Below are 14,167 nucleotides of genomic sequence, written 5' to 3'. Positions count from 1 at the left end.
CACTGTGGAAGCTGCTGGGGGTGAGAATGCGGGAAAGTTTATAAAAAGAGCAACTACAACACAAAGCAGCAGAGACACAGCAAATTAGGGCTGAAAAATACCCCCTGGTTGGGAAATAACACGTTTCAAAGATACAGAATCAAATCCAAGCAACAGGTTTGAAGCGAGCTGGAGATTAGGAAATGGGAAGAGCTCCTGTAGGAGCTTCCTAGAAATTACAGAGGGCTCAAGGTCGCTGGAAAGAAAAATAGAGCCAAGAAGAGGTTTATCCTTTTCTCTCTTGTATTTTTATGAAAGGTTTTAAAGTAGGCTCCATGCCCAACATGGGGCTTGAACTCATGACTGAACTCAGACTGAAGGGACAGCACTAGTCCTGAGATGGCTTGAAGGTACAAGAGTGTGGGATGACAGCTGATGGAAGTGAGGGTCTGAGAAAACTGGACAGGCTGCATGTCAAGAACAGAGGTGGTACAGGAGTCTTGGTTGTGGGGAGGCACCTTTTAACTTCTGGTCCATGAGGATGGCTAAGAAAAGCTAAGAATGAAGAAACGTTTGTCAGCCTGGCTGTAAGGATGGACAAGAACTTGAACAAGCTCACCTACTGGCCCTAGGCTTCTCTGTGGAGCAGTCACGTGGGGGTGAAGAGGGTAGGGGGCTGTGACAGTCGGCCTGAGGAAAGTGCTGGAAGTTTAAAACAAGCAATGTAGGCAATGGGGAAGGGCAGCGATAAGGGGATTCAAGCAAAACAAAACTTTGTTAACTATTTTACCTAGAAGGGTCTCTTGGGAAAAACGATGGTTAACATTTAGAAAATACAAACCAGAGGAAAGAGCGCTGTATAGGGTTAACAGGTCCCCCTAACTCCACATGACTGAGTCTCAGGACTCACAATTAGAGTGCAACAACTCAGAAGAATCATGTGAGAAGTAAAACCATGGAAGAATGATTTTGAACAAAAAGTGTCATCAAATTTTTCTGTTATTACTAATAACAATGCCTTCATTTGCTCTTTTGTATATGCCACTATACTTTCTCAATCGTGGGCCCATTTTCCCCTTCTTTTGCGATTATCTTCTCACTGCGAAAAAGTGAGATAATGTTCCACCCAGCATTTTGAACAACTTGGAAAATAAATAATTAATAGAAAGCGTAAATTCATTACTAGGTTCTTAAATTTTGATTTCTATTCCTCAACTGCTGACAATCTGCTTCTCTGAAGACTTAAATAATAGACCTACTTAATTCTTACTGATATAATCGCTCACACTTCACTAACTAGATTCAATTACTGGCAGACAGCAGTATAAGTTGATAAGCCGAAAAAAATCCCGTAACATAACAGATGCTTTATGATGGTAAGAAAGGTATTTCAAATTATATTATTAATCATCTTATCAACTTCCTTCTATTCTGACTGGCATACATATAAATGAAGCAATTGAAGTCAAAATCCTAAATTATAATTTACACATCTTCCTGAGGTAACTTCACTTTCAATAATAAAGACTCCATAACAGTAATAATAAAGCAACATCAGTACCTCCTTTACTTAACATATTTTGACACATATAAAAAAACAACACACTAAACTTTCTTCTATTCAGATATACTACATACCTATTGTACCAATTGAATAAGAGCCAGTTGAGTCCTTCCAGTTGATATTCCCTGAGTTGATTGCCATTTTTATAGTCCCTGGATTGATCAATTTTTTTCCAAATATTAGCAGGAGGACGATCCTTTGTGAAAAAACAAAGAATCGTATATTTCAGATTTTTTAATCTTCCATACATCTCATATGTGGTAAAAGCATTGCTTTTAAAATAATTATAGAAGCATAATATTTTATGGTGTTACAATGAAATTTTACAAACATCTGAAGACCAAATTAGTTCTGCACAAACTTCCAGAAAATTGAAGCCTTCTTCTTCAGCATACATTCCAACTCATCCCATGAAGCCCAGGCACTAAAATCAAAGATATTACCAAAAAAAACCCCACTGTACACCAATATCCCTAACGAATACAAATGCAAAGATTCATAACAAAATTTTAGCAAATGGAATCCAATTTATGAAAAGGATAATCCATCATGACCAAGTAGATTTTTCCCAGGAATGGAAGGTGGTTTAAATTTGAAAATTAATCAATGTTGATCAATAGACTAAAAACCAAAAATATGATCATCTCAATAGATGCAGAAAAGGGATTTAAAAACTCCAACACCTATTCCTAATAAAAATTCTCATTAAATTTTGAATAGAAGGGAACCTCCTCAACCCGAAAAGGTACATCTATGAAAACAGCCAAAGCTAACATCATACTTAATGGTTAAACACTTTCTCCTTAAAATTGGGAAAAAGGCAAGCACATACATTGTCACCGCTTCTATTCAAAGTTACTGTACTGCAGATTCTAAGAAGTGCATAAAGAAAAAGAAATAAAAGGCATTAAGATTGGAAAGGAAAAAGTAAAACTATTTTAACTCATAGAAGACATTATTTGTGTATATAGAAAATCCTGTGGAATCTACAACAAAAATAAAGAAGTGATTTTAACAAAGTTGCATGATACAAGGTCAATATATAGAAAATTCTATGTTGTAGAAAAATTATATACAAATTTAAAAAGATAACCACCAAAATAGGAACTATTTAGGAATATAGCTCACAAAAGTTGTGTAAGACTGGTATAGTTAAAACTACACAGCACTGCTGAGAGAAATTAAAGAACACCTAAACAAATGGACTTTTGTGGACTCAAAGACTCAACATTGTTATTAATTCTTCCCAACGGAACAACAGATTCAACATAACTCAACCAAAATCCCAGCAATGTTTTTGCAGAAATTGACATACTGATTCTAAAACCATCTGGAAATGCAATAAACCAGAAATATCCAAAACAACTTGAAAAAGAATAAAGTTAGAGGATTTATACTGATTTCAAGACATAAAAGTTACAGAGTCAAGACTGGGTGGAATTGGTTTAAAGATAACAGATCAGCGGAACAGAATAGAGGGTTCGAAAATACACCCACATGCATTAACTCAATTGATTTTTGACAAAGTAGGAAAGGCAATTCAGTCCAGTAAAGACAGTTTTTTCTTTTTATCCAAAAAACGGTGCTAGAACAACTGGATACCCATAAGCAAAAAGTGAACTTTGATTCATACATGTACTATATATAAAAATTAACTCAAAATTCATCGTAGACCTAAATGTTACCTAAAACTAAAAAACTTCTGGCAAAGATTTCTTAGCTATAGCACCAAAAGTATGATTGATTTGTAAAGACAGATAAACTGGACTTCATCAAAATTAGGAACTTTTGTTCTTTTACACTGTTAAGATTGTGAGAAGACAAGCTGCAGACTTGGAGAAAACATTTACAAATCATATATCTGATAAAGGTCTTACATTTGGAACACATAAATAATTCTTAGAGCTCAATAATAAGAAAGGAAACAAGCCAATAAAAAATAGGAAAAATATATGAATAGGCACTTTATTAAAGAAGATACACTAATGTCAGATAAGAACATGAAAAGATTCCCAACATCATTAATCAGTAGGAAATGTAAATGAAAACCACAATGTCATACCATTATATACATATTAGAATCATTAAGATTAAAAACACTGTTCCAAGTGTTGGCAAGGATGTGAAGCAACTATAACTCTTATACAATGCTGTTGGGATGTAATATGGTATAACCAATCAGAAAAAGTTTGGCAGTTTCTTAAAAAATCAAAGATAAACGTAACATATGGCCCAGCCATTTTACTCACAGGTATTTACTGAAAAGAAATGAAAGCACGTGTCTAGACAAAGTCTTGTTTACTAATGTTCATAATAACTTTTTTTTTAAGATTTATTTATTTGAGAGAGAGAAAGAACACACAGAGGGAGATACCCTACAATTTGCTGATCCATTTACCTATTGATGAATACTTATACTGGCTATTAGAAATAAAGTTATTATGGGTGCGCCTGGGTGGCTCAGTTGGTTAAGTGTCTGCCTTTGCCTTAGGTCATGATCCCAGGGTCCTGGGATTGAGCCCAGCATCAGGCTCCCTGCTCAGTGGGGAATCTGCTTGTCCCTCTCCCTCTACCCACCCCATGCTCGTGTGCTCTCTCTCACTCAAATAAATAAAATCTTAAAAAAAAAACAAAACCCAAAACAAAATAAGATCTATTCCATGAACAATTTTAATTCATTCCTTCTCTTCTGTTGCATCTCCACTTTTTTTCATGGCAGCCCTTCCTCAGTCTGATGCTAATGGAAAAGTGATCTGCTCGCCTTTCATGTATAAATTCCCTCTTTAGTGAAGTAAAGTTCTGCGGCCAAGTTAAATTTGAAAGAGGAGAGGACAAAATATTTAATAAAATCATAATAGGTCTCCTCATGGTGAATTTCTTTTGCTTGGCTCCCCAAAACTGGATTCACATGACAATAATCCTACATTTTAGGACTAAAAGTAAACAATTTTAGGAATTTGAAAGTAAAAAATTATATAATTATCAGCAATATCACTACTTTCCATAGCCTTCTAGAATTCTATAGTTTGTGTACTAGAAAAGTCAATAACCTACTCAAGTTTTTTATTTTTTGACCAGGGAAGAGATATGCGTGTAGTCAATAAAAAAAAATTAACATACTGAAAAATATTCCATATAAAAGGTTCTTTTAAAATAAAGCTACTATGGAAGAAGATGAACTATTTAGTTATAGAGAATTCACTGGTTTATAGAAAAGAAGAAAAAGGTGGGTGTAATAAGGATTTTTCCTTATTACAGAGATAGAGAATTAATAACTCCACCTTGAGATGAAACTGGTATTCTTGATATTTTTATAAATGACCTGAGAGAAACAGTAGTAGGAAACTCTTAAATTCAGAGATGAGGCAGAAGTATCTGCAACTCGTCTGGAGGGAAATCTGAAGGAAACACTCATCAGAATTATAAACGCACATATGCTCTGACCAAGTGATCACACTTCTGATTTGTCTTACAGAGGCTTGAACATGGGCTCAACGTTCAATGTAGCATTGTTTATGACAGCAAAAAACTGCAATACCCACTAATGGAGGAATAGTTAAATTAACATACATAAGATACTACGTAGCAATTTTTAAAATATAGTATTCATTGTACACCAAAAGCAAAATTAAAAATGTAAAGATTACATTAAACCTGTTGAATAAAAGAAGTGCTAAAAGTTTATGAAGTTGTCTAAGACATGGTTCTTACCAAATGTCTTGTGTCGGGCCTTGAAGCTTGTAACTGTTCAAACTCTTCTATTTTTGCAAGATCTACGTCTTCTTTTAGTTCCCACGTACTATCTTCATATGGTAATGAGCACCACTTTACTAAGTAGTAAATAACGGGCTGAAAAAAAATTTTTTTCATGTTACCATTTTGAAAAAGGTAGTTAGAAATAGTTTAAATATGCTTAACCTACATCAATAAAAATGAACGAAACATTTTTTAGTGTTTTTAGGTCATTAATTTTTAAAAAGGAATAAGTTTTAATATTTGGAAAGTTTTAGGTTTTTCCTAATTAAAAAATTTTTTTTTCCTAAATATTTACCTCACCAGTATCTTTATCTTCACAAAAAGAGACTTCTAACACTCTGTCTACTTCAACGTAGTCTGGGTTAAATGGTTCCTCTTCCATCTAAAATTAAAAAGTAACTTAATTGATAATTGACAAAGAAGTAGAAAGAAAAAAGTGAAATAAATGCAAATTTACTAGCTATATTCTAGAACAAACAGAAGTTGATTTCAATTAAATTTTTAATAAATGGGACACTTCCCTTTTAATTTCCAAAAGATATCTAAGATACTTATCTATATTATGAATCACCACGTTATGTGTAATAAAACCAACCGAGTAACACTAAGAAATAAGAAACTTCAGACAAGTGACTTGCTCTAGAAGATACATTCTTTAGAATTTTCCTAGAAGATGCTCTGTACCTTTCTTGTGCTACTTTCCTCAGGTCTACCTGTTCAAGACCAATCACCCCACCTGCAGGCTCATCTCTCAGTTGCATCAAACATTCTTTGTCTACTGGTGATCCCTGTGCTCTGAACCCAGATACTTCAATGGATGTAAACTCTATCTGAGCTACCTCAAACTCACACTCACTTACTCTTCAACCTTTGCTACAGTTTCCTACAGGGTTAATGGTAATGTAGCACCCCTTCCACACTTTACTCCCAGTTACACAAGTCAGAAATGGAGAAGTCGGCTCAGATTCCGTCTCTTTTTTCTTTATCTTCCACATCTAGTAAGTCATTAATTCTTCCAGATTCTGCCTTCAGCTACAACCAGATTGGTTCCTCCTTCCTCCTCACTGCTTCATCACTTCTTACTTGGACCCTGACAGCCTCCTAACTAGTCCTCAACTACCTTCTTGCCTCTCTTTAGTCCATTTTCACATTGACCCCAGAGTGTTGTTTCTCAATTATAAATCTTACCTATTGCTCCCTTGCTTCAAATCCTTCACTGACCCTCCGTTGTTTGAGGATCAGGCCCACATTGGTTTTTGTGGAATAAACAGGATCCTACCTTGTCCTCCAGCCTCATCTCCTATTGCTTGGCACAGCTGTACCCCAGATTTCATGCTTCCAAAGTACAAAAACACAGGCTTTTCAAACTCCATGTTATGGCACACCTCCATGTTTTTAATACTCCTTCTTCTCTCTTCTGAATAGACTGCTGCTCCTTCTCTTGTCTGCCTGGCTGCTTCCTATTCATTCCTGAATGCCTCACTTTCAATAGCCCTTCTCGGCTATCTCTGCTGCCTCTCCTCCTCTGCTTAACCTCTAAATACTGTAGTGCTTCATGGTTCTGTCTTTAGTTCTCTTCACTGTCTCAAATCCTTCCTGAACGAGAATATCATCTCAGGATCTCTTGATAACAAAGAGCACTGCCCAGCATCAGAATGGTAATGAGGTACTTTAAGACAATCTGCAGAGCTCCAATTTATGTTGTACCTGAGTCAAGTGAGAAAAATTAGTCTTTATGAAAAATTAAGATTAATTAAGTACTTCTAAAATCTTCAGCTCATTACAAACTTCTGTATTAGAGTGAGGATGTGAAAAATTTTTGACCTCCCAGCATCCATAAACTGAGTAGGTCATCAGAATCATCATATTTTTTAAGGAGATTTTATAATTACAAAGGAAGTAACAGTAACTTCATGGTGAAAAAATCTGCCAGATACCACCATAATCTAGTGATTAAAGTTAATACTGCCAGTAATGGGGCAAATAGGTATCATGCTCCTCCTCCTTTAGTGAGAAGGATATGGCATTATTTCTCTGGCGGTCTTTTATTTTTAAATTTTTAAATTTTAATTCCCGTGTAGTTAACATTCAGTGTTATATCAGTTTTGGATGTACAATACAGTGATGTTCTTTTAAAAAATGCATGACTTGAATCCTGAGGCAACATGAGACAACCCCAAATTTAGGGACATTCTACAAAATAAACCATCTATATACTCTTTAAAAAATGTTCAAGTAATGAAAAACAAAGAAAGACTGATTAACAGAGACATGACAACTAAATTCAACATATGATGCTGGACTGGATTCTGGGCCACAATAGACACATAAACACCTTTTTTGCTATAAAAATAGTGGAACAATTAGTGAAATATGAATAAGGTCGGTCTGTAGATGAGCTAATATTACATCAACGTTAATTATACTATTATTATGTAACAGAATTTTTTAAAAAAATTAAATACTAAAGTATTTGCAATTTACATTCAAATGGTTTAGAAAAGAAATGTCTGTGCATGGGAGAGGCAGACAGCGAGAGAGGTGGATAGAGGCAGAGGGAGAATGAACATGAGTGACAAAGCCAACATGGTAAAATATTAATATTTAGGGAATCTTATTAAAATATATGTAGGAAAATAAAACATACAGCATAGGGGATATAGTCAGTGGTATTGTTAGTAGTGCTGTATGGTGACAGATGGGAGTTACACTTGTGGTGAGCACAGTATAACATACAGGCTAGTGGAATCACCACGTTATACACCTGAAACTAATGTAACACTGTGTGTCAACTATACTTCAATAATATATGGGAATTCATTGTACTATTTTTACAACTTAGATTTCTCCAAAATAAAAACTCTAAAAAAATCTTCAAATTAAAAAGTTAAAAAAATTCAGATGAATCTAAAACTGCTCTAAAACAAGCCTATTAAAAAAAAAAAAGAAAAAAATTTAGAGCAGAAAAGGATATCAACTAATTGGTGAGACCTTTAAAATGAATTATGCCTATGATGGTTTGTTCGTACATACACAAACCTGGCGTAGAAAATATGCAACGTATTTCATATACTGAAAGATCTTAAGTTTCCCTTTATTTGCTACATTACCATTTCCATTACTTGAATAACTTCACTGATACAATTCTCTGAGATATTAACCCACTCATATTCAACTCTAAGTATTGAAATACATGCTAATTTAAAAATACGAGAGTTATCTACCACTTAGAATTATCAGTGCTCCTGTTTCAGCTAGCTTCCAAGCTAAATTTCGGGAGAGAAAATTACTATATGTAGAATGGCATTTGTATTCAAATATCAAACTTGGAAGCCTAAGAATTAAAATGAATAATACTTAAATTTTTGATAAATACTGCATGTGTTCACAGTTCAACATATAATAGTTTCATTTATTTATTTTTTCTTACATCTGCAAAAAAATGTGCTCTTTGTGCTTGTCTCAATTTGAATCGTTTGATTTTCTGCTGGATCCTTTTATCTTTCAAAAGCTGCTGCTCTGTGGCCCACTCACAGTGAAGATAGGAGCTAAAATTTTTATAAAAGCAATATATTAGAATGACATAGAAAAACATGTTTTGGTTTTTTAAGATTTATTTTTAATTACAGCATCCAATGTAAAATATTCAACTTTACGAATAGGTAGCTCACCATTTCATTTAATGCCAACAGACTCCATACAATTTCTAAAGCCACCGTGATCACTATATCCTAAGAAGACTGTAGTATAAAGATGTGCAATTTGCCACATAGAAACAGAATGATAAACCAAGTCATAAAGGTAACAAGATATGATTTATCATTTATTTCCTCATTGTAACAGTTTTGTCATGATCAGAAAGCTAACTTGTTTTGAAACTAATGTAATTGTATTTAAAGCACTTTCTTTCACCTAAGTATGGGAAAAACTTGATTAAGATCTGAAAAGTTCAACAATATAAATATAACAAGTAATGTCTATAATTTGTAAAAGAATATTTTATAAAGATTCCTGCATTTTGATGTTAATAATTAACATTTCCTGAAAAAGAGAATCACTTAAATTTTACCACAAAAGGTTTTGAACTTACAAAACATTTTAAAATTATGGTAAAATAAAAAAAAATAATTTAACTTAATGTTTAAATATATTAATTTATACATAAATTGGCATTTTCTATTATCTGACTCAGATACTTACTAATTCTTGTATTTTACAAAAAATTCTTCTGTATCAATCATCACTCCAGGTGATACCTAAGAAAATAAAATCAGTACTTATGACTTCAATAATCAGGCCATGGAATATAAAGGGTAAAATGTAATGTATGCAATTACTTACTTCCTTTTTCACAATTCTGGAAGATAGTATTTTGTCTACAATCGCCGCATCTTCTTCACTTGGATTCTCCTAGGGGAGGAAGCAAAGAAGATATAATGTCACATTCTAAAAATTCCTTTAGTTGCCCCTTTGTATGTTTATGAACACACTAAAATCAGTTTATTTAGCATATGTGTCAGGTACTGTGTTAAATGTTAGGAATACAAAAATGGAAAAAGAAATCATTGCTGTTATTGCCTCATCACCATTTGCATCATCGTCATCATGGTAAACATGCTGTGCTTCTTAAAGGGCTCAGCATTATTATCAGCACATTACACACATTAACTAATTTAATCCTTGCAACTACAGTAAGTCATTGTCCACTGTACAGATTAGGAAACTCAGCACAGAGAACTAAGGACTTGCCCAAGGTGTCAGATCATTCAGTTGGCAGATGAGTGGTTGGTTCACAATTCAGATAAGGAAGATTAAAAGAGGAAAATCCATATGCAAAGACAGAGAGTGCACTTATGCTCATAGGGTCAGAAGATTCAGTGCTTATAAAGAAGTGGCCAGAGATAAAGCCAAAAAAATCCATACAAAGGGCTTTATATGATGTGCTAAGAAGGCATTATTATTTTTTGTAAGACTTGGGAAGCTAATAGAGGAGGTTTCAGTAGAAAGTACTATGATCAGGCCTATAATTTAGGAATATTCTGCAGAATGGATAGAATTTGGTGGAGTTTCTGAAATACACAATTAGGGGGTAAAAAACGTGGTGATAAATTGGATAAAGAAGCAAAGGAAGAAAAAAGGATGAATTTCTAGGTTTCTGACCTGAATAATTAATGGTTCTATTAACTACAATAGGGAATCCAGGAGGAAAAGTTGGAGGAGGTTTTAGGAGGGAAGATAATGAAAAGTATTTTAAAGAACATATGTTGGTTTCAAATGATTTGTAGTCATAATCTCAAATCTGTCTTACCACAAATAATTGTAAAGGCTGTTCACCAGGTAAAGGAGCTGAATTCTTTTTTATTTTCATAGAACCTTTAACCTCTTCTTCCGATTGTTTCCCTTCTGCATCTTCTGCATATTTTTTTCTTTTAATTTGACGATTTGATCTTCTTTTCTGCAATGAACCATAAGGATCATATTTATATGACAGATTTTAAAGGGAAGATTTTTAAAATAATTGCTTTCAGTGTGGAAATTTTGTACATTAAATTTCTGAAATTATACTCAACATTCACCTTTTCTTATTTTTCCTTTTAATTAAAGGAAGATTATATCTTGCCCTTTGCCACAGGCTTAGAATCTTGTTTTACTTCCTAAAGTTTCAAATAACAGAGATTAGTAATACTTTATCACTTTTCTTTAGAAATTGTTAGGAATAAAAAGATTTATTTTATTTAACTATTTCACACCTTGGGCAAAACCTATTTTATTAGTAATACGTTTATTGCTTTATTACTTGTCTTTAGAAACTATCGTTAAGAAGAGTAAAAACAAGTTTTATTCAGCTATTTCACACTTTGGGCAACACATATTTTAAACTGTTAATACTTTCACAGTTTCTGCCCCAAACCTAAAAAGTGTATCAGATGAATATTGGTTAAATAATTAATCGGGGCCATAAAACTAAAAGAATAAATTAAACAATATTTACCATAAAAATCCATGAACTTATGTTTAAAACAGAATAAAACAAAAGAATATAAAGTGTTTTAAAAGAGATACACAAAACAATCAAGTAAATCTACCAAATAATTTAATGTGTATGAAAGAGGAACCAGTGTTTAACTAACTTTACTAGCTTCCCTTAAAAATAAAGAACATCACTATCAAAACCAGAAGTAATCCTTCTGAAAAGTATTTCATGTAGTACCATAATTTTAAAATAATCTAAGTGATTTTAAACCAGGTATCAAATACACATGGCTTTACTTACCTCCCTAAAGATCTAATATTTGATGTTCCCCACTATAAAATCAAAATCTCATGTTGTTGGCCTGACAACTTCAAAGGACTTAGGTTTGCTTTTTTCCTCCTCCCTAAAATCTCATGGGTGGAGTTGTCTCTGTCAACTTTTCTATTGCTCAATATTTGGTAAATCTACCCCTCCTTCCCTTTTCTAGCCATTTTCTTTTATATATTTAGTAACTCCCATGACGTTCCCTCATAATGTAACTTGCAAAATAATCCATGTATTCTTTTGGTTTCTGCCAATATCCTCAATTTGGTAGGCCTTTCCTATTTCCACAGGCATGACAAAGATGACTCAATGAGTGCAGTAGGCTGGGGAGAAACTGTCATCTGCGTTGGAAAAGTTGCAGTGGCTTTTAAGGTGCCTTTGTCTCTATCTCTTGAGTTGTAGAATATTGAGAGAAAGAAAGGCACTTTCAGCTCAGCCAAATACAGTAGATAACTTCATGGCTCATTTAGGATGGGTCTCACCATCTTTTGGCCATGAAGACATTTACATTTTCAAAACTCAAAGTAGTAACACTTTTTGTTAATATGGGAGACAGGGAAGGTGGGGTATAGAAGTTATAATAAAAGGACTTGTAAAAACCCAAATTTTCCCATGTCCTATTTTGAAAAAAAAATGTAATATTTATTATTACTTGAGGGAAAAATTCTATGGATCTCTAGTCTAATACAAGGCTAAAAGAATAGAGTTCTACAACAGGCATCACATGGCCCTGCATATTTAAGAATAGTTTAAATAAACCAACAGTGACATTTATTATTCTAACATTAACATGTATTACCAATGTTATGTCTCACTGGGCACAAATCTTCTAAATAATGAAGTTTAAGAATAATTCAGTATACTTTTAGAAGATTCAGTTTGATGTTTTCAGCATTTAAGTTTCCTTTCTGGTCTCTTAGCATCTATTAGTTCTTTAAAATGCCTCACTTAGGTCTTCAGTAAAATGTAAATGAGTGGCCTGAAAGAATCCTTTGAACTCTCAAAAGTGCAAATTTAGTTGATTCTTCACAAGATAAAATGAGAGCAATAAATTTGTAAACTGCACCCTCATGAAGACTTTATCAGTCCAAAAGATTAATTAAAAAGTCTGAGTTATATGATTATAGCTGGAATACTATCAGATTATAAGATTATAGCTAGAATCATTACAGTGGAATAAATTATATTCTACTAGAGTACCCAGTTACACACTAGGCAGAGCTAAATGAGGTGCCACTCTCATCAAATTATCTTTCTCTGTCATGTAATATCACTACTACTTCAAAAATATAAAAACTAATCTAGTGTACACATTTTTGGCTAATGTGCTTTTTTCTGGCTTTCTTTCTCTTAATGTTTTCAAAGCACAATTTAAAATAGTGACCATTTCTTTCTTCAGATTTCTTTTTTCCAGCTTTTTTTCTTCTGTCTTAGAGGCTTCAATGGACCAGTCCACAACACTTTACATGATCAGTCAGAAATACACTCTTAAATGACTAATATTTTATTATGATAACACGTTACTTGTTTCCTATCATAATCCTAATATAATGTGCTGCAGCGTGTTTTTTTTTTTTTAATTAAGTCTGCAAATACAGACTACTGAAGTACTGTATATTAAGATTAAAGGTAAAAAATTAAGTATCACATTCAGATTTTTAGATTTCCACCTGACTCTAAGCCTGAAACTTAAATTACTTTTTCAGGCTTCAAATTTTGACAGTCCCTTGTGGTTGAAAGCTACCTCTCCATCATTCATATGATACATTTAAATACGTCAATAATATAGATTTATAATCATTTATTAGAAAATATTTCTTTTCTTCTCCACTTATATTTTTGTGTTAAAGCAACATGCCTATCGAAGCAACCTAATACTACAATGAAAGGTATGGAAGAAATGTGCATGTTAACCTAGTCTACCATTTCATTGTTTGGTAATTACATAATGGAAAAAATGGCCAGCCTTATGCTAGTAAAAATTAAACTGAATTTTCTCATGGTGAATAAGGTAACTGTAAGTCTGCCTGAGTGAAGGATAACATGTGAAGAAAAAGCCAGGCCATATAATATTAGGAGCTCAGTCACTGCCCTTACCTCAACTCTTGCAGCAGCCCAGGAGCCTTGAGCCACTACTCTCCCATTGGATAAGAAGCTGCATAAGGAAGAAGAAAGGCCATTCAGGGGCTTTCTGGCCCCATAATTCAACAACTGCCACCACCCATACGGCCTAGAGTTGTACTTTAATTATTAGAGAGCAGAGGGTGGCCTGAATTATTATGACCTTCCCTGTATATATATATATATATATATATTTTTTTTTTAACTTCACAAGGTTATTTTGAATATCCACCTATTAAAAAAAAAAAGGCAAAATGCACAGTATGCTTGTCTACATTAGGGGATTTTTAATGTAACTGGTTATTTTTTCTTTGACAGAAGCAGACCAAAGGAATTATCTCTAGGAATGATTCAATCCATTTGCTCTATCACTGTATGTGATTCTAAAACTTAGGATCTCCATCATTAAGTTCATTCAAAAGCACTCTATAAGTACAGGATAGTATTGC

General features: G+C 33.5%; 1 protein-coding gene across 13 annotated transcripts in view; it reads right to left on the bottom strand.

Moving 5' to 3' along the window:
• Window positions 1-14,167, bottom strand: part of CHD9 (chromodomain helicase DNA binding protein 9) — a 213,222-nt gene that overhangs the window by 70,287 nt on the left and 128,768 nt on the right. For all 13 annotated transcript variants that reach the window (XM_045806780.2, XM_045806778.2, XM_045806783.2 and 10 more), the window contains 7 exons: window positions 10,608-10,754; window positions 9,641-9,709; window positions 9,500-9,555; window positions 8,730-8,847; window positions 5,595-5,681; window positions 5,255-5,392; window positions 1,618-1,739 (listed from right to left, as the gene is read on the bottom strand). In XM_045806780.2, the coding sequence (XP_045662736.1) occupies window positions 1,618-1,739; window positions 5,255-5,392; window positions 5,595-5,681; window positions 8,730-8,847; window positions 9,500-9,555; window positions 9,641-9,709; window positions 10,608-10,754 (737 nt within the window). The remainder of the gene's footprint in view (window positions 1-1,617; window positions 1,740-5,254; window positions 5,393-5,594; window positions 5,682-8,729; window positions 8,848-9,499; window positions 9,556-9,640; window positions 9,710-10,607; window positions 10,755-14,167) is intronic.

Source organism: Ursus americanus, chromosome 21 (assembly GCF_024610735.1).
Source record: "Ursus americanus isolate L20-20 chromosome 21, mUrsAme1.1.p, whole genome shotgun sequence".
Classification (NCBI taxonomy): domain Eukaryota; kingdom Metazoa; phylum Chordata; class Mammalia; order Carnivora; family Ursidae; genus Ursus; species Ursus americanus.
The sequence above is the reverse complement of the archived record's forward strand: the minus strand, read 5'-3'. Positions and strand labels throughout refer to the sequence as shown.